General features: G+C 42.4%; 1 protein-coding gene and 1 long non-coding RNA gene across 3 annotated transcripts in view; one reads left to right on the plus strand and one right to left on the minus strand.

The window, feature by feature from the left end:
* The window catches only part of LOC115109299 (E3 ubiquitin-protein ligase znrf1-like), a 39,948-nt gene extending 23,859 nt beyond the window's left edge, over positions 1–16,089 (minus strand). For both annotated transcript variants that reach the window (XR_010461103.1, XM_029634059.2), the window contains exons 1-2: positions 14,832–16,089; positions 1,997–2,092 (exon numbers count right to left, since the gene is read on the minus strand). Coding sequence is in view for 1 of the 2 variants with exons in the window: in XM_029634059.2 (XP_029489919.1) it covers positions 1,997–2,092; positions 14,832–15,216 (481 nt within the window). In the remaining variant the exon portion in view is untranslated. The remainder of the gene's footprint in view (positions 1–1,996; positions 2,093–14,831) is intronic.
* The window catches only part of LOC115109300 (uncharacterized), a 45,441-nt gene extending 29,117 nt beyond the window's left edge, over positions 1–16,324 (plus strand). The window contains exon 4 of the long non-coding RNA XR_003860499.2: positions 16,022–16,324. This is a non-coding gene — a long non-coding RNA (uncharacterized LOC115109300). The remainder of the gene's footprint in view (positions 1–16,021) is intronic.
* Positions 16,325–21,798: the final 5,474 nt, after the last annotated feature.

Raw genomic sequence — 21,798 nt, forward strand, 5'->3', positions numbered from 1 at the left:
TACCCACTGGGGTAGATGGGAGTTCATGGAGCTAAGCACCAGTAAATACCACAGGGTATACAACACAATAATGTTTGGCATTTCAAACCCTTAACCAATATCACAATGCAAACCTTGTTGGCCAGATAGACAATACATACATTGTGTGGGTATCTCATTATTTCTCGATAGACACACACAAAAATGCTCCACAAACAGAAACACAGTAAGTATACAGACAGGCACACACATTTATCACGGGCCACTGCGGGCAGGGTGTGTGTGTGTGTGTGTGTGTGTGTGTGTGTGTGTGTGTGTGTGTGTGTGTGTGTGCGTGTGTGTACATTGGCCTTGCAGAGACGAGATCTGCTGATGTGTGACAGGCAGTGGCCCCAGCTGATTGACAATAGACCACAGAGCATTCTGGGAAATAAGATAAGCCACAGTCCTGTCCCTGTGTGTCACAAATGTAGGGGATTGCGGACAGAGGGGGGGGGGGGGGGGGGCAAAATACGGAGAGAGAGACAGACTGTGAGAGAGAAAGAGAGTGACAGATAGAAGGAAAGAGATAATGATAGAGAGGGATAGCGGAAGAGATGGAGAGGGGGAGAAAAAGTTTTTTTTAAAAGAGAGTGACAGGGAAGTGGAAAACCACACAAACAAGGAGAAATGTATCTTCTTACTCCTCTCCAATCTTACTCTTTATCAGCCATCACTGTATCACTCTCCGTGCTCTTCCATCAATCCCAGTCAGTTTCTCTTTTTATTTCTTCTCACTATCTCAATCAATCTTTTACCCCCATTCATTTTCAGCCTCTCATCGGTCTCCTTCTCCCTCTCCCTATGTGTCCAGACATACCTGGCCTTAAATGTGCCCCAGAAAGCAGACTGGTCATATGTGACACGTAGCCCACAGGGTCACCTTCAGCCCCAGACAGTCCAGAAAGGCTGGGCCGGACAGTCAGTCAGTCAGTCACACAGGGCTGCCCAAGACTACAGGCAGACAGATATCTCAGCCAGCCACACTGACAATCACACAACCTGGAGCCAGGCAGGCACACAGGGAAAAGAACAGCAAACAGGCACCCATAATGTCCTGGAAAGGCTGATTGTATACCTGAATCGACTTTGAACATACTGTGCTCAGGGAGTCAAGACAGGTATACATGTGAGTCGTTTCAGGAAACTAGGTGTATGTCGTCACTACTTCACAGTAGAAGCATTTGAACGTAAACATGTATTTTTTAATCTAAATCCATTTTTTGGCAGAAATGCCTTCTGAAACATGTGAACTTTCGTGTGTCTTAATAACAAACTTGTATGCCATCTGTAAAATACGAATAAAATGGTTAAATTACGAGCCTAGTTGGTTTAGCCAAGGAAAAAGAGGGGAATCTTCCCGCTAGCCCCAAAAAAGACAGGAGCCTTCCCTCTACCATTTTCTATCTCTGTCTCTACTTTTATCCAATGTAAAAAACACAATTTCAAATGTTGCTATATACTGTAAGAAGACAGACAGACAGACAGACAGACAGACAGACAGACAGACAGACAGACAGACAGACAGACTAAGTAGTGCTATGGAGAGAGTCAATGGAGGGAATAACGCACCACTGTGACCCCAGCTCTGGTACTAGAGAGACAGGCCACATAGAGTTCACAGCTACATTCCTACAGTCACAGCCAGCATCATTTGAGTAAGATGAGGAAGAGAGGCTACATGAACCAGAGAGAGATGGAGGGATGAAGAGATGGCAAGAATTTGAAGTAGGAAAAGAGAGAGATGGAGAAGGTTTCAGAGATTCACATGGAGGAAAAGTGGCAGACGTGAGGGGAAGGAAGCAGAGATGAGGAGGGAGGAAGCAGAGATGAGGAGGGAGGAAGCAGAGATGATGAGGGAGGAAGCAGAGATGAGGAGGGAGGAAGCAGAGATGAGGAGGGAGGAAGTAGAGATGAGGAGGGAGGAAGCAGAGATGAGGAGGGAGGAGGCCATATTGTATGAGGAAGGGTGTCTCACCGTTGTAGGACAGGCGGGGCTTGCTTAGACACATGATGAAGTGCACCTCCATCTCATTAGATGCCACAGACTTGGAGCAGACAGGACACTTGAACCCTGTGGAGAAAGAGAGGGAGGATTGGTTAGACTTTATTGTATGCATGTTACACTGGCTCTCTGGCTCTCACTGCCACCATCCAACTCACAACAGTGAATAAGTGAACCAAATGATCCTAGATGATTACAAACCAGTATTCCCAACTAGAATGGGGCACCACAAACAGTGGCATCAACCATGTAGACTCACATTTAATCACTCTGTCTGTCTGTGTCTCTCTGTCTTTCTGTGCGTGTCGGTCTTTTCAAGTCATTCCCCTTTGCATGTAATACAGACCTGTCTCTTATTCACTAAAAATGATGAATGTTAACCTGCATATTAAAAGACATTGCCAATGAAAATGAGCTATGTTGCTAAATCTGATCATCTGAATAATAAAAAACGAAATGTTGATACAAATGAAAGACGTACAATGTGTATATCCCATTCCAAATAGCAGACATAAATTACTGCAAAGCTCTATCTTAGCTATCTCTCTTACAATGTTTGTTTTCAGCTTTGTGCATATTACAGAATTAGCAAAGCACATAAAAGGAGATTACATCAATTCCTGGCGTGGCTCTCCCTCCAAACACATGAGTTGAGTTTTGCATCATGAGTCCTCAATACTGTTTTAACACAGACACCAGTAGTGTTCAGATAGCTGCACCCAACACTACACAACTACCAGAAGCACAGACACCAGGGCTCTGTCCAAACAGCACCCTATCCCCAACCCTGGTCAAAAGTAGTGCACTATATATGGAACAGGGTGCCATTTGGGACTCAACTCAGTAGTGTTTAACTGGCCGCTGCATCAAACCCTGTACATTTACATATTTACCATCCCAGATCCCCAGCAAATGGCTGGACTTGCCAGTCTTTTTGGGCACAACAGCAGGCCATTATCACGTTGGTCATTGAACCACTCAGTCTAGGGACCACGCTGTTCTGTGTTTACATTGCCAAAAAAAATCTCACCTGTGCCAAAATCAGCTTGTTTTTGGTCCAATGACAACTATACAGTCATAAAGGTTGTTGCTATTCATTCCTCGTTACGTATTTTTTCTTTATTCAGACAATATTGAACGTACATGTTGGGATACAGGTAGCGGAGAGATCGCATGAATGTGTCAGGGGTGGGTTTTGTACCCATATCGTTCATCTATACTTGGGAGACTGCAGCACTATCGCTGCTCCACGCTCCCGCACCAGAATGTGTGTTTTAATGTTAATGCTAAGTCAATATTTATTCATTCCTTCGGTGGGATCAGAGTCTAAACTCTTACTTTGAGACTTGTCTGGTTGGTCTGAGTCTGTCTGGGATTCACCTAGAAAGCATAAAGCAATAACCAGACAGACCAGCACAGTCAGGAAGAGATGGAGAGATCAAACACCCCGTAAAGGCCTCAAGCTGAAGTGAATGAGCCAGCTTTATAAATGAGAGAAAGAGAGTAAGGGGGAACTGGAATGAAACAGCAAGTATGACAAAGGGATGAGGGTGGGATTGATAGATAGAGGGAGCAACTAAGAAAGATAAAAGTAAACCTAGTCAGTCAGTAAACCGAAGCCACCCCCCCATGACAGCTGACCCACATTTCCCCTGGCTGCTATTTTCAGCCCCCACTTAGGGACAGACAGAGAGAGGAATGGAAGACATTTTAGAAACAATAGAGGTGCAGGAGAAAGGTAGAGTGAGGACTTTCTATGAGAGATGGTAGGATGTGATGGACAGAGACAGTCCATGGATCACCTCCCAGAAGGCAAGAGGCCAAAGAGGCCCTATCTGTAAATGGCAATGCAGACAGTATATGGCAACAGCTCTATGACCATTTCAATGATCAAAGAAATGTTCAGAGTTCACATGAAGATACTGTGGACCTCTTTTTGTGCGTGTGCTCATCCATCCACTGGCAGCACTGAAAAGAAATCAGTCTCTGAGAACATACTGTAACTGAGAAATACCACTCGTTGCTTGGAACAACTAAAGTTTACAGTAAGTCATGGGGGATTAATTGTATTCTAGGAAACTGTGAGGTTAAATAGGGACCATTAAAGTAAATCACAAGACTGCATGAAAACATACGCAAACAAAGATATCCCCTACAGTGAACACAGAGTGTTTCATGAACACAGAGCTGGCCCTTCATCAAACCACTAACAAGACATATTTCATACTGGCAGAGAGAGCACAAATATCAACACAATACAATGTTCCAACCTGAAACTAACCATCACAGCAGATTCATTATACCCTACTAAGTAATAGTACAGCCGCTGTTTACTTACCCTGAACATTGTACAGTATAGTTGTCACACTGTATAGATATCAAGCCATTGGTATAGGCCTAGTGACTATGGAGTGGACATGCTCTGTTTCTACAGAAGTGAAATAGAGCCGTCACACTGCGCTCTGTTAAAGTGTCCCATGGCACCTCTCCACAAAGCTGACACATTTCTCAACCCAAGCCAACTGACTCAATCTTTACTCCGTGCATTTTTTATGATACCTCTGTAGTCCTGCCTCATTCCCCATGGTCAATGATTAAGAATTAAAATCCTTACAAAAATACTTGTGTCTCGGAAGCTCATAAAATGTCCATGACTGGCCACCAGCATTATGATAGCTTCCTTCCTTAGGATCATTACCCTCTCAATATATTCCCACTCCTCTCCATGTGTTAGACAGAGTAGAGAGGGAAAGCCATATCCTCTTTTAGGCGATGTTAAACAGCATTTACCCTTCTTCAGAAGTGCTTAAAATGTAAATGACTGTGATTTGAGGGTAAATTGTGAACATTACCCTCCCCATACCCACCAATGTTGTCTACACTTAGACTGAATCAATACAACAAGCTATCACAGTCTCACTGTAGATTTAGACGTTTTTTCACTTTTCTTCAAATGTGAACCGATTCAGGAAACTACGAGTATTCCGCAAGTCACGACTTCACAGGAGAGCTGTTTGAACGTAAAAAATATTTATTTTTAGCTAAATTAGTTTTTGGGCAGAAATGCCTTCTTGAACATGTGAACTTTCATGTGCCTTAATATAAAACCTGTATGCCATCTGTAAATATGAATAAAATTGTTAACTTACGAGCCTAGTTGGTTTAGCCACAGAAAAAGAGAGCAATGTTCCCGCTAGCCAAGATTGGCTGAGATAATGAGTGGGCTGGACATGCCGAGAGATTAGTTTGGATTGGTCTGCCATGTAGCATGTGTCTGTCTATTGGAGCTGATCAGTATGTTTAGATAATCATGTAGAACGTGGCTTTAAAAAAAAAAGTATTGCGTAGTAAAACTGTATAAACCTAATGTCAAGTTAAAGTGTACTGTTAGCTAGCTAACGTTAGCTGGCTAGCTTGCTAGCTAAGGTTATGTGCATGCTCTCCACTTTCTGGAGGACCGAGTTTTGAAATCAGTGAAATTCGAGTATGATAGCTAAGGAGATGGAGAAATCACCAGTCTGGATTACATCGTCAAACTAAGGGCAACGATGCATGGCATCAGACAGGAGACACGTCCAACCATGATGTATACTGGTATGATTTTCAGATATTACACGTTTCTAATTTTGACAGAAAGTGGTTTCATTTCAAGTGTACTGTTAGCTAGCTAACGTTAGCTGGCTGTGTCGCTAGCTAACGTTATGTGTATGATCTTATTATTCGTATCTCAGACACATTTGTTTGACTAGTTAAAGCCATAGAACCTGGTTGGTTAGCTACCTGCAGATTCATGAGGGTAGTAACATCATGAGTTGATATTATGGTTCATTGTTTAGCTAGCTAGCTACATGTCTTAACAAAAGACTCCACTCTAATGTTAGCTGGCTGGTTCGCAAACTAATGTTATGTCATGCTTTGGGATTAATTGTTTACCTAGCTAGCTATCTAGCTACATTTCTTAACAATAGACTCTCGTCTTAGTGTGCCAGAGCGCAGAATAACTGATGCATTTTTGAATGCTCAAAACCCGTTGAATATGAACGGTGTCAGTAAATGTCAGCAACAAAGTGTCATACAATTGAGTGATTTGTTCTCTCATTATGTGTCTGGAAGTAGCTAGCCAATATTAGCCAGTTAGCTTGGGTGCTTAACAGAGCGATAGGGCGAGTAATGTTCAGTGAGCTGTTCTCTCTCTCTCTCTCTCTTAGATATCTGGAAGTAGCTGGCAAGTTAGAACAGAATGGTTGGAGATGAGTGGGGCTAAGGCTTAAGAGGGTGTGAACAATGCTGAATGGGTATAGACAAAGAAGGGCTCTCCAATAGTACTACCAAAATATTGAAAGACGGTTTTCTCAAAGGTGAGTTTACAAGTTTATCAACTTTCAAAGCAGAATTACTTTCCCATTGTTTCCTCAAATGCAGTGAATGATATACAATTGTGTAGCTCTGCGTCTCTACTTTTATCCAGTGTAAAAAACAGAAATGTAAATGTTACTACATAAGACCGAATCCAGGTGGTAAGTCAATCGATAGTAAGGCAATGGATAGTAAGGCAAGGTCATGCATCTGACATAATCGTTCACTCATGTGGCACAAACACCACTGCGTAATTACAATTAATTCAACTCATTTACTCCATAGGCCAAAACTGTGAATCTCTCTTCTCATTCAAGGACAAATGTTAGCCAGATGAACCTGGGACTGAAACTTCAACTGGAAAACAAGGAAGGAAATGCAATGATATAGTTTTCTAGTTTTGAATGAATGAAGTACTAACTTTTAGACCTTAGTTTCCAGATGTTTCCAAAGACCTTCATCATGACTCATCCTCTGCTTCCAAGCCAACATACCATTTTCATTCATTGTAGCAATTCATTTAGACAAATGTTCTGCTTCTGTCTTGAGCTTGAATTGACTTTATAGCAATCATGAATCTGTACGCTACATGAACCATGCATCTCTAGTTTAATGGAATTCTGTGTTATATCCTGAAGCATTCTGCATAAATGATATATAATATTTGATGGTTGATATAGATTAGAATATTGAAAAATAACATGTATTAGATCAAAGGAGTCGGTTTCAGTGGGTTTAAAATCCATGGATGCCTACCCACATGTTCTCTTAAGCCTTCCATAAACATAAACATCTATAGGGAGTCTTCACATTAAGAAGACGCCCTCAGGGGCAGATCATTGGATTTCAAAGTCCCAATATCAATATTCAGATGCATATTTTAATATCACTCACTTAGCTCATTGGTATCAATTTGTGACAAACCGGCGCGATTCGGTTATAAATATCATACACTGCAGTTGAGGAACAATGGGATAGTAATTCTGCTTTGAAAGTTGATAAACTTGCAACCCCACTTTTGAAAAAATGGCCCTTGAATGTTTTGGTACACGAAGTGGAGCTCTTTGTCTACACCCATTCAGCATCGTTCACACCCTCTTAAGCCTTAGCCCCAACCATCTCTTTCACATGTGAAGTCATGTGCTGAACAGAGTGAGTAAGGAAGTGTAGAAAACAACCAATGATTTCAAGACTAAAAGTGGTGTAAGTGGTAGCAAAAACACACTTTATCTAGTCCTTGACCTACAGTATATCCTAATCTGACTTTGGTGCAGGTCATGTTGTTCTTCACATTTCCGTCTCTGGTAAACACACACTATATCAAATAAAAATCTAAGTTTGTCACATGCACAGGACACAGAATGTGTAAACAATACAGTGAAATGGTTACCTGCATATTTGCCTAGTAGCATCATCAAAAATAGAAAGTGTCCAGATAAATATTGTCTAAATATTATAGAATTATTAGGTGATTTTTACCCAGACACACTGGGTCATTAGAAATAAAAGCTATAACCACCCCCAGCCACATCTAGCTAAGTGGATGGGTCACTATTGTCTAGACATGTACACATGTTTATGAAATACAATAGATGACCGTAATCATCCCCAGATACACCTTGCTAACTTGATGGGGCATGTAAACATCTGGCGAAGTGGAGTCTTTTGTTCAGACATGTAGCTAGCTAGCTAAATAATTAACCTAATGGTGCTTTCAAAACATCTGGGAACTTGGAAAAATACAAGGTCAAATTATGACGTCAGTGATCTTCAGGTCGGAAAGTAGGAACTCTAGAAAGAGGCCAGGGTTCCTGAGTTAGAATTCAAAGTTGGATGACCGTTCAAAGAGATTTTTCCGAGTACCCAGTTGTCTTGAACGCACTGAAGTCAGAAGTCGATGATTTCTAAATTCAGAGATCCCATTTGTTTTGGACACGGCAATAATCCCAACTAGGGCTGTTATGGTGACCGTATTACCGCCACACCAGCGGTCACGAGTCATGATGGCAGTCAAATTCCACGTGACCGTTTAGTCACAGTAATTAGGCTTCTCCAAGCTCTGATGCTGCTGATGGTCATTAGTAGCCTACCAAATGTGCTAAATGCCTGATACTCAGCACACTATTGTCCCTCTAATCACTCTGACATCAATGACAACGTAATCAAATATCTATAGGCTATGCAATTGCATGAGAAAACAGAGTGATGGCCTCTATTAAAAAGAGGAGGATCCCATCATCTTTCTATAGGCTAGGCATACTATATTTATTTATCAACTTTGCTAATATTAACCAAATTGCTTCTATTTACAACAGGAGTATAGCCTACCTGGCTGGCATGCAAATGAACCACGGGAAAAGTGTCCTCAATTCGCTATTTAAGTGCACAGATTACATAAATTTTTTCCACTGCCCGCTTTTGAGACAGGTGCATGATAATGGACCATTCTAAATCTAAACTAATTTCACACATATATTATTTAGTATATGGAATAGTGTGATGGGTGAAAATATTAGCTTGTGAATGATATATTAGCAGTTTAAGGTAAGAAACAGCGCATGCTTTTTTTCTCGACTTCAAATCACCTCATGTAGCCTAGCCCATAGGCCAATATGTTTTGATAAGGTTGTTTCACAACTAAAGTGGACAAATAACTTCTTAAAATGAAGCTTAATAATCTGCTTTACAACAGGTATAGCGCCCAAATGGCATACATAAGCAGAATGTGAGTTTCAAATTTGGGGAAGATAATTTTCACCATAAAAATGCACCTTTATAATAAAAGCATTACATGCGTAATCACATTTGTGGTCACTTTTGATAATGGCGTTAACGCTTATAGCCTACTGCCGTGTGCACTTTGCTGCACTTATAATGTGAAGAAATAGCCAAATAGTTTATCACGTTTTAAGCTAAATACTCTCATCTGTTGCATCAGGCTCATTGCTTAAAACAGGTTTTTTGATGCTAGTGGTTTTATTAATTTGGGATCTATCGCATCCCACAACTGTCCCATACTATGTTTGGAATATTTATTTCTCACACAGAATAGAATAGGTCCACCTTTGTGCTATGGAGGATAGTAGATTGACATAGGCTAGCACTTTTACAGTTCTTTAGGCCTACTCATCTTGTCGGCTGACGAAAAGTAAATGTGGATAGTTCATCCAATATCTTCAATATGCGCCTCGGAATTGGATAAGGACGTGCGCAGTTGCGTCCCTGATGTATTCGTCTTCACTTGTAGCCATGTGAGTGAGAGGCGCTTCGGCTGGGAGAAGGGAATTATAATTATTATATTTAACCCAAGGGCACAATGGCCACTGGCCGCAAAAGGCATGGATTTTTGGGGGGGCATTACGGCCACACAAAGGGGATGCAGACGTTTTATCACAACTAAAGTTAGATAAATAACTTTAAATTAAGCACATAGTTGGACCTGTTTCTTTGTTAACCATTCAACACAGACTAGCCACATGTGTTCACTCCCTCAAATCATTTGTAGAAAATATCATTTTTATTTTATTCAGTTATATTCAACTGTATTCTTTATACTATAGAATAATATACAAATAATGCCACGGAATTCTAAGCAAATCTTGTCCGCTAAATTAACTAGTGTAGCCCACAGCCATATGGCATAGCCAGATCAGGACCTAACATAAGGACAACTCAGAGTATGCTATTCTGTTCTTCTGAAATAGACTACATTTGCTTCATATCATGTTTCTTTAGACCTGTCTAAAATAAATCATGGATTTATTGTGATGGTGTAGGCTATATTACATGGATTTATTATACTTTTTAAAATATAGATGTTCTAAAGGTCTGCATCATTGGCTTGTAGGCTATGCGTGGATGCAAAATTTCATGACTGCCACAGCCCTAATCCCAACCCATACTATTTTTATTTATTTTTTCACCTTTATTTAACCAGGTAGACTAGTTGAGAACAAGTTCTCATTTGCAACTGCGACCTGGCCAAGATAAAGCATAGCAGTGTGAACAGACAACACAGAGTTACACATGGAGTAAACAATTAACAAGTCAATAACACAGTAGGGAAAGAAAAAAAGGGGGGGGGGTCTATATACATTGTGTGCAAAAGGCATGAGGAGGTAGGTGAATAATTACAATTTTGCAGATTAACACTGGAGTGATGAATGATCAGATGGTCATGTACAGGTAGAGATATTGGTGTGCAAAAGAGCAGAAAAGTAAATAAATAAAAACAGTATGGTGATGAGGTAGGTAAAAATGGGTGGGCTATTTACCGATAGGCTATGTACAGCTGCAACGATCGGTTAGCTGCTCAGATAGCAGATGTTTGAAGTAATACAAACCGATTATCATAGCTAGCCACCACGCATGAATCTGCAGGTAGCTAAAGCTAACCAACTAGGTTCAAAGTTAGCCTAATGTTGGCTAGCTAGCTATAACTAGCAATGCAAATGGATTTCTGAGACACAAATAATATTACTAAAGAGATCATGCACGTAATGTTAGCTAGGGAGCCAGCCAGCTAACGTTAGCTAGCTAGCTAACAGTATGCTTTAACTTGCAATGAAAATGACTATCTGACAAACTTAGAAACGTGTAATATCTGAAAATGTAGCTAGCTAGACTCTTATCCGTATGCATGTATGCTTCTCCCTCTCTGTCACAGATGCCATGGTTGGCCTTAGTCCGGAGATTTTCGACTCCCTCCGAAAGCAATCAAACGCTATAATTTTCTCCATCTCCTTTGCTATCATATTCTGCTTACACCGGGCATTCCACTTATTTCAAAACTCAGGCAAGTTCTTCCGTGATAACAACACAAATTCAGGGCAGGAATGTTGAGAGCACTGTAGTAACACTTTTGCAGTTTTTATTGATATCTTTCAAAAAAGCTGCAGGAGAAAGTATTATCTACACATACTGAGCAGCTCATGTTATAGACCGAAGCATGCTACATGACAGACCAATCTGAACTCATCTCTCGGCAAATCCAACCCATCCATCCGGTCAAAAGCAGTGTACTATATGGGGAATAGGGTGCCATTTGGGATGTACACAGAGGAGAGAAGTCACCATTAAAGGTGCAGATGGGAGGTCTGTGGCTGCCTCTAGCTCCTGCTCTAATCAAATGGCAGGCAAGCAGTGTGACAGCTAGCTAGCTCCCTGTAATTCCCTGCTGTCTAGAAAGCCTCTGTCTCTCAGAAGAATAAACACCTTGCTGTTTCATGCCCTCTTTCTGTCATGTCAAGGACGTCACTTGTTTACTGTCTATCACAGGTCATTAGACTAGACAACATGGATAAGCTTATTAAATGAGTGACCTTGTTTGTTAGTGTATGCCTGTGTGCATCTTCCTTCCACGTGTCTGGGCTGGTTGTCCCTCTAATGATGATACTAAATGCTGGAGTGTGTCAGCATGTCTAGAGACCTGTTTAGTCCAGAATACAGGATATTATGCCCATACATGGACTGTAGCCATTTGATTACATCACATCCAACTCAATCGCAACTCAGACAACTCTTTACCTTACCGGAAGGAACAGCAGTTTCCATGGAAACAGCTGAATGAGAAAGGTAAAGACGGAGAGGGAGATGGGGAGGAGGGAGCTGTGAGAGAGACATACTGACCTATTGTTGTATTCCTCACTAAACTCCTTGATTGCAGGAGGTAATGTGGCCTTAGATACAGGTGAAATGGGGGGTAGAGTGTGGGTTGGAGGGAGGTGTGTAATGGCATTGGGGTGTATTGTGTGGGAGAGACTAGGGTATCATTACACAGTGAATGAGACTGCTTTGCTGTGACGGGAAGCACTGGGAAACGATGTGATTTAGGTTTGTGATGCTAAATGACATAGAAAGTATCCTGTGATCAGTGTGATGCTTGCTATTCAGTGGCATCATCTGCCTTTTTGATTGACAGAGGCTAATGCCCCCTGCTACTGAAGTCAAAGGTTTATCTTTAGAAAGTCTCTGCTGTATAGTGACAGGATTTAGTCCCTGCACCATGGCAACGGTTGCCACTGCCTTTGCCCTCACCCCCTGTCCTTTTAATTGGCCAGTTGTTTGCACTTGTGGCATCCTTTTATTAGAAAGGTCTGTCGGCTGTCACTCAACAATAGACTGGCTGTGAAACACTGGTGACAGGAAGTCTGTCAGAGGAACATGTCAAGCCTCTCTCTCTCTCCCTCTCTCTCTCTTCCCTCTCTCCCTCCTTTCCTGCATCTCTCCCTATCTCCCTTCTTCCCTCTCTCCCTCCCTCGTCCTCTGCGTCTTGATGAAACAAGTGTGTGAGGATATTGTGAGGGTGGTACGGAGCAAGCAAGTGTTCATCTTGAAAATAGCAGTGACAAGAAACGTGGTTGTCACAGACGCAGCAACAGAAACTCCTCACTTAGCCATCCAGTGTAGAGTGTGTGTGTGTGTGTCTCGGAGTCTGTGTACACTGTGCTGAGACATTGGGAGAAGAGAGAGAGACAGAGATAGAGAAAGAGTGTGTATGAGGGGAAGGGAAAACATAAATGAATTGAGAATGACCTATATTGTTGAATTCCACTGCCAGACAGTTCAGCACAGATCTTCAGACGTTCAGTTCAGCACATCCCATCATTCTTAAAAGACTTGCCACTAAAACCCAGCCACAACACTGTGTCTACAGTAGCATGCGTGTGTATGTGTTCATGTGTGTTATCATCATTATTTACATTTAAATTAAAATGGCGGTGTACACAAGTGAATGATTGCTTATGGCTTTAATTTTAGAACAATTACATTGGCTTCTGCTCAAAGAGAGTTCAGTCAGTGCCTCTGCTCTGCTCAAATCGGTGAGTGATTACTTAGCTCTGTGATGGGTGAGTGAGCACCATGGGTCTATCACAGGAGGAGAGATTACACAGACCATTGCTAAGGGGTCTCTAATCTGAGAGTGCATAACAACAACAGTAGGTGAGCAATTTACTAAGTAACAATGTAGACGGGACTCTGTTCAGGAACTGGATCAGTGAAACTGTTTGCTCCTGGATCAAGCAGTTGGCTATCAGAATGAGGTTTCCTGCCAGGATCAGACTAATCAGCAGTCATACAATATTAATTAAGAGTATTAATGGAGTATCAATGAGGCTGCATGGAAAATGGCAGGCCAAAACAGTCCAGTTGGTAAATATCAGAAGGCTCTGCAATATTTGTAATGCTTCAAGCCTAAAAAGTGTGTCGGCATGTATACCATTGTCATAGGGGATTTCTGATGTGACCTTGTGTCAGACTTTGGGATTTAAAGTATGAATTACATTGTTTATTATGCTGCAGAACTGTCTACTATCATGGTGGCACCTCACCAGAGTCTTTCATGCTTTGCAGACCGTGAGTACTGTTTTTAGTTTGACTAATCAGTTGTTGTTTTTTTGTTTGTTTTTTTACCTTTATTTTACTAGGCAAGTCAGTTAAGAACAAATTCTTATTTTCAATGACGGCCTAGGAACAGTGGGTTAACTGCCTGTTCAGGGGCAGAATGACAGATTTGTACCTTGTCAGCTCGGGGATTTGAACATGCAACCTTCCGTTTACTAGCCCAACACTCTAACCACTAGGCCCCATGTGTCAGAGTTGAAGGCAACAAGACGTCTGACCAATGCTCCACCGAGATAAGAGAAAGGCTCCAAGAAATTTCCAGAAAAAAAATATTTTTAAATGGTTCTTTCAATCAATTCAAATCCATACTATGATAGGAGTGTGACCACACCAGACTGGAGAGTTTGAAATTGGTAAAATGTAAGATCTGGTGTCTCTGTCTTCCTTCTACCCCCCACCCCTCACTCCCTCACCACTTCCCAAGGGCACTTGACGGAGGCACCTGTGATCAGCCCTATTAATAGCCATTTTACAGAGAGGACAGAGAGAGACTCCATGTCTTGAAAACAGGGCTGAATTATGTACCTGAAGCAGGACCATAGCCTTATCCGTTATGGGAGCGTTTCAGTCATCAAAAGGAACAGCAGGGTCACCTAGCAATAAAAGGCAAACAGTCTGGACGTTGACGCCTGACATTCCCTCTTGTGGGTTGCTGGTTTGGGCTTTGGTAATGAGTACCTGGGGACCTGAGCCAGTGTCGTCAGTATTCTGCAGCTCAGGCCCTGACAAGCCCAGTCAGTGAGACAGATGATAGCTGTGCATCATCTTATGTGTACATAAGGTACATAAGGTCAGACACTCAATGAACCCCTGATTAACTGCCCTGATGCACACACATGCGCCCACACACAAACACACACACACACACACACACACACACACACACACACACACACACACACACACACACACACACACACACTAATTCATGAATGAAGTTCCATGGATGGCAGGGAAGTTTGCTGATGACATCAAGGCCTAATGTCATTGTAAGCCCTGATAACTGTGATGTGTGCAGCCAGCCATGGTTGGCTGTGTTGATACTTACCACTGTGGGCGCTAAACCACCGGGGTGCAATGTGCAGGGGCAAGGTGTCTGCCAACGACCCTCGGGAGCCCAGATAGAGCATACCATCCGTGTGATGCCCGCTGCCCGTTTCCTGGTAGCCGTTACCATGGGCGGCGTTAGTGCCAGACCCCCCTCCAGCCCTGTCCGAGTCTGTTCCTCTGGGGGTATAAAAACCAAAGGGCACCGTAGGACTATGTTCTATGCCCATCCCAGCCACAGAACTCACTGAGCGGCTGCGTAACCCCATAGTGCCACTTGGTCGGTAGTGCCCAAAGTGGGCCGAGGGTGCCACTGCGCTGTCATCCGCCGAGACACCGTGAAAAGCACCCCGGGGCCGCCCTGCCGTACTCTGCTTGCCCCCCATCCAAATCGCCCGATAAAATTGGGTGGGGGCTGTTGAAACGGGGCTCCCGCAGAGAGTCGAGAGCCGTCACTGGAATCGCCCCCGACACGCCTGTCTGCAGTGCACTTGATCGCCTCTTGCCAGGGACAAAACGGCAGCTTTAAAAAATCCCGGTTGTCAAGTCTGACTAAAGCAGCTGTGTATAACAGACGCAACAGCCCATTTCCCTGACAGGAACATGAGCGACTCGAATGTTTTGATTCAGCTCAACAGAGAAAAACGATCATTTATAGGAGGATGATGTCAAATGAATGACAGAAAAACAACTCCCTTTGATGAAGATAAGCAAAACGTTTTCCCCTCACAACGAATGACAGGACAGCCTGCTCCAAATCACAACAGGGATGATGACAAGCACAAAGCGCAACAACGGTTCCGACAGTCGCGCTTCCCTGCAGTAGGCTAGGCTACCCCCCTTTAATGTTATTATTTTTGTCTTGAAGACGGGTTCAGCTGATCATAACCATATCCATGACAACTGTTGCTGTCTGTCTGCCAGTCTGTCTTTCCAACGACATACGTGTGTCCGGGTCCGCTTGTTCTCCGGTTCCCGGAGATTTGGGTCAATGTATGCCGCTCCCCTGCATTCTCATATCCGCGCGCTCGCTCTCACTCCTTGCTGCTGGTAGACAATGGAGGCGTTCAGTGCGCATACTCGGATTAACAATGTAACGCGTGTGAATAGGGAATATACAGTAGTCTATATATATTCTTAATCACGAGGAATTGATTAAAATATTGTCCTAATTGTCTGTTTATCTTTTAGAAATCCAATGAAGGCGCATGTCTGGCTCGCCCCAGCTACCAAGTCAGACGAACGCAGTGTGAGCAGAGGACAGAGATTGATATGAGCTAGTAACGCTGTCATAACCAAGTTAACATGCAGATGGCACAGCATTCATATATTTTTTTTATGCTGAATTATTGAGATTGTTGACAAATGACAATTAGCAGCCTAAAGGTATTTCCCCAAATAGGCCTATTGGTTATTGGCATGAATTTATCACGCAATTATCATACAACTGTTTATTATTGGTTCTTAAACTATACATTTAAAAAACAATAAATACTATTAACCATTGACAAACCCTTTATAAACGTTACGTAAATTATTACTGCCGCTGTTTGCTATTAATGAGAAAACTATTATTCATGCATGCATCAAAGTTGAAAGACAAATGATATACCATGAACACATCGTGTGTGTGTGGAATGTATCAGTATAATGAGGATGATCTCTTGGATTTAGGCTAATGAGCAGGTTTGAGTGACAGCACAGTCGGGAGTGACAGACACCTGTCACTCCCATTCACTCCTGCAGAATAAAGCCAGTCTAACACACAGATTCTCTGATTCTCATATCTGAGATCAAATAACCCAATTCAGGACATCACACACACAGACATACTGTACAGGCACACACACACACACACACACACACACTAATTAAAATGCCAATCTGGCCCTCATACCTTCATGGACACTTTATCCACAGCTTCCTATTGGCTCATTCAATCATCCCTTCTCCTCTCCCTTGTAATTACTGCCCAGGTCATTGCTGTAGATGAGTACCGGTATGTGTTATCAGTCAACGTACCTGTTAAAATAAGAGTCAAATAAATCAAAACAATTAGGGAAATCTACCAACTGCTTTTTAAGAAGGGGCAATTCCATGGTAACAGAATGATGCTGAGACTCCAATTCTTTCACTTTAAAATGTATGTCAAAATGCAGATACAACGTTTGGTAACAGAATCATGGCACAAAGAGCACAACCCATCATTATGTTACTAATCTTTGAATCTGCACGGTTCTTCATGTGATTTTGTAAAATCTTCTGTGGAAATTGTTCAAAGTAGTCCTTGTTTATAGAGTTGTATGGTTTGTTTAACCTTGCAATCATTGTTTTTTGTTTGACATACATTTAAAGTGAGAAATGTGAGTCTGAGGATCATTCTGTTATCATGGAACGGCTCAAAGGTAGCCCAACGGGGCCGCAAGATGGTGCTATTATTCATTTGAAGTTTGTCATAGGGTTGTTGACAATATTCTGTTTGTTTTTTTGCTTGTCAAAATTATAATACAATTTGTTTTTGTATTCCTAAAATGATACTAGCATACTCCTGTCTGAACATACTGGAATCAAATAATTTAAAACACTACACCAGAGAGCATCATTTAGCCACAGAGGATCAGTAGCCGCTAAGAAATAGCTGTGGAAAACATTTTATAGTAAGCACTTACTGTCATGAAGGCTGCAATTTGGGCAGCGCTTGCCAAATATAGAACAGCTTGTTGCATTGTGGCCATAGTCATATAATCCATAGAAGGATTGTGGAACCTTTAACCCCGGCACTTTGACTGTTAAACTGATGTTTACCCTAGAAATGGTTGCCAATCCTGATTGGAATGGAAACTGCATCTATGGATTATATTTCTATGGTTGGTTGTGGCTGTCAATTAGCTTTTTGCAAATTTCAAAATACAATCACGAGAAAATCATAGCCATACAGTTTGGAAAGCAAATGCCTGCTGCTGAAAATGAATTACTAATCTGTCTGTAGAAGCTAACCACAATTTTTTGAGTGATTCTGAGCGAACAGCGCTGTTTTTCAAAGTAGCTTATTTTAAGATAGGCTATTGATTTGCACGAGCGCATCGGCCATGACAGGTGAGTAGCCTAGGGTTCATCTTCATCATTGGGTGAGTCAGTGTCACTGGAAAGTCTATTTTGTAGCCTACTGCAACCTATAATATATACTGTATATATATATTTACTGAGTATAGCAAACATTAGGAACACCTTCCAAATATTGAGTTTCCCTCAGAACAGCCTCAATTCGTCAGGGACATGGACTTTACAAGGTGTCGAAAGTGTTCCACAGGGATCCTGGCCCATGACTCCAAGGCTTCCCACAGTTGTATCAAGTTGGCTGGATGTCCTTTGGGTGGTGGACCATACTTGATACACACTGGAAAATGTTGAGCGTGAAAAAACCAGCAGCATTGCAGTTCTTGACACAAACCAGTGCCCCTGGCAACTTTTACCATACCCCATTCAAAGGCACTTAAATATTTTGTCTTGCCCATTCACGCTCTGAATGGCACACATACACCATCAAATCAAATCAAGCTTTATTTATACAGCACATTTCAGACATGGAATGCAACGCAATGTGATTTACAGGAAAAAAAAACGAATAAAAAACAATGAAAACTTTACTCCCACCACAAACATAAGATAATAAATCATTTACTGACACAAACTGAACTAAAAAACACCCTAAGGAAAGTCACTGTTTTAAGATGCATTTTAAATCCTGTATATCCACAGTTTCAGCCCCTCTCAGGTTCTCTGGCAGGCTATCCCAGAGACTGGGCGCATAATAAGTAAAGGCTGCCTCTCCATGCCTCTTGGTCCTAGGCATTGAGATAGTTAAAAGGCCTTTGCAGCCTGAATGGAGGATGTTTTATGTACGAGCCGGTCCATAAGGGACGCTAATGTATTACTGGCTGGACTGACTGCGTCAATACCAACAGGTATTACAACATCAGGAAAATTACGCCCTCTAGGGGTCTCGGCGCTAGCTCAAAAGCAACCTTGGGCCCTCCACTGGATAAATGACTAATTGCAAATGAAATCACTCACCTCCACTGAAACTTTCATTGTTGTTGCAAAGGAATACAAGTCACCTAAGATAAACATGCTGTCTACTTTATCTTCAGAATTTAATATCGAGAATGTGTTTAATGAGACAGGTGAGCCTATTTATTCTGTGAAAATGTAGCAAGTCTGCTATATATTTTTTAAAGGTTTAAGCTAAGCACACGTCTCTCATGTGCTCTTCTCATAATACCACGTAACTACAGGCCAAATGTTTACAAAGCTCTCTATTTTATTCAATTGTTTTGACTGTTGGAAATCGATTGCTCTCGATTGACTCAATAGCCAACCGTTGCGCCATTTTGAAGTTTCGTGCCAAACCAGGGAAGCAAAGTGTAAACACACCAGGGAAGCAAAGTGTAAACACACAGCAGAAGCTAGTAGCTAGCTAATGACTTGTTACTTGGCGGGTATCTACTTTTTAACTACAGTGACTTTTTAAATGGAGACAGTCGGACCTTCCCCTGCCTCCCTCTTCTCCCTTGAAGATATTTTGCTTCCTCACGAGAGGCTGCCTAGCCGGACAGAACGCACGTTTCCCTGACTTGAATTCCTGGAGAAATCTAGTGACCTGCGGGGCATCCAAGAGGTCGGTCACAAATGTGAAACAATGTACAGTGCATTCGGAAACTATTCAGGCCCCTTAACTTTCTCCACATGATCTTATTCTAAAATAGATTAAATTGTTTTTTTCCCCTCATCAATCTACACACAATACCCCATAATGACTAAGCAAAAAGTGAAATATCACACGTACATAAGTATTCAGACCCTTTACACAGTTGAAGCACCTTTGGCAGCGATTACAGCTGCCAACCATTTTTGGGTATGACGCTACAAGCTTGGCACACATGTATTTGGGGAGTTTCTACCATTCCTCTCTGCAGATCTTCTCCAGCACTTTATATTTTGACTTTATTTTATTTAGTAAATATTTTCTTAACTTTTTCTTGAACTGTACTGTAGGTTTAGGGGTTTTAAGTGAGCATTTCCAAGTAAGGTTGTATTCGACGCATGTGACAAATACAATTTGATTTGATTTGAGTGAAATGCTCACACTGTGGAGCCCTGAAAACCCGCTACCGTGGCTGGTGAACTAGTCATCTTATCTGCCAATGCCAAAATGGAAGGTGGCGGGTGTTCATTTTAGGCCCTGACCGCTAGGTTTCATGGGTATTATGACACCACTGTGTGGCTCTATTATACTGCCACTAACGCTCGTCGTATGTGGCAGGGCTTGCAGACAATAACGGATTACAAAAGGAAGCCCAGCCGTGAGATGCCCAGCGATGCAGAACTCCCAAACTCACTTCGAGGAACATACCACTGCCTTGCATGAAAAATCCAGTTTTTCCGGATGACTGTGTGATCTCGCTCTCTGTCGCTAATATGAGAACAACTTTTAAACAGGTTAACAATGACACGGAATACCAGGGCGATCTTAAAACATACACAGACCAGCTTGCAAGTTTCTTCATGGATTTCAATCTCTTCTTGTCTCAGTCTGTAATCCCAACATGTTTCAAACTGACCACCATTGTCCCTGTTGCCAAGAGCACCAAGGTAACCTGCCTAAATTACTATCACCATGTTGCACTCACATCTGTAATTATGAAGCGCTTTGAAAGGCTGGTCATGACACACATCAACACCATCATCCCAGACGCCCTAGAGCCACTCCAAATCGCATAGCGCCTCAACACATCTACAGATGAGACTCAATATCAATTGCACTTCACACTGCCCTCTCCCACCTGGACAAGATGGGAAATAACTATGTGACAATGTTGTTTATAGACTACAGCTCAGCATTCAATACCATAGTCCACTCTGAGCTGATCACCAAGCTGCGGACCCTGGGACAAAATCCCTACCTCTGCAACTGAATCCTGGACTTCCTGACTGGCCACCCCCAGGTGGTGAGGGTAGGCAACAATACCTCCTCCACGCTGATCATCAACAGAGGGACCCCTCAGGGGTGTGTGTGTAGTCCCCTCCTGTACTTCTTGTCACCCACAACTGCGTGGCCACACACGACTCTAACACCACCATCAAGTTTGCTGACCACATGACTGTGGTAGGCCTGATCCCCGATGGCGACTTAGCAGTGTGGTGTCAGGACAGCAACCTCTCCCTCAATGTAAGTAAGGCCAAGGAGCTGATCGTGGATTTTAGAAGAAAGAGGGGAGAGCATGCCCCCATCCACATTGATGGGGCTGATGTGGAGCGGAGTCCTGAAAAGGGCAAGGCAGTGCCTCGTCCCCTTCAGGAGACTGAAAAGATTTGGCACGGGCCCTCGGATCCTCAGAAAGTTATACAGCTTCACCATCGAGAGTATCTTAACTGGCTGAATCACCGCTTGATATGGCAAATGTATGGCCTTTGACTGCAAAGCGCTACAGAGGGTGGTGTGGATAGGCCAGTACATCACTGGGGCTGAGCTCCCTGCCATCCTGGAGCTCTATATCAGACGGTGTCAGAGGAAGGCCCAAAGAATTGCCAAAGACTCCAGCCACCCAAGCCATAGACTGTTTGGCTAACGGCACAGCAGCATCGGCTCTAGGACCAACAGGCTCTGAGACATCAAAAAGAAAGAAGGACCAATGCACTCTTCATATTAATTCATTCAAATGCCTTTATTTGTATGGCAAGTTCAATGGAACAAAGAATTTAAAACTTCATGGCCTTCATCAGGGAGTTTAAAGATAAGATGATACGTCTTATTTTTTAACAAAACATTTTCCAATCAATTCTGATTGAAGAGGGAGTGGTTACAGAATAGTTAATAGTCAATATTCATTGGAGTAAACAAGAGACCGCCTGAAACCCCAAAGCTAGGAGACTGCTAAATTCCTAGACCGCTAAATAGCCAGACTGCT

Source organism: Oncorhynchus nerka, linkage group LG25 (genome assembly GCF_034236695.1).
Source record: "Oncorhynchus nerka isolate Pitt River linkage group LG25, Oner_Uvic_2.0, whole genome shotgun sequence".
NCBI lineage: Eukaryota > Metazoa > Chordata > Actinopteri > Salmoniformes > Salmonidae > Oncorhynchus > Oncorhynchus nerka.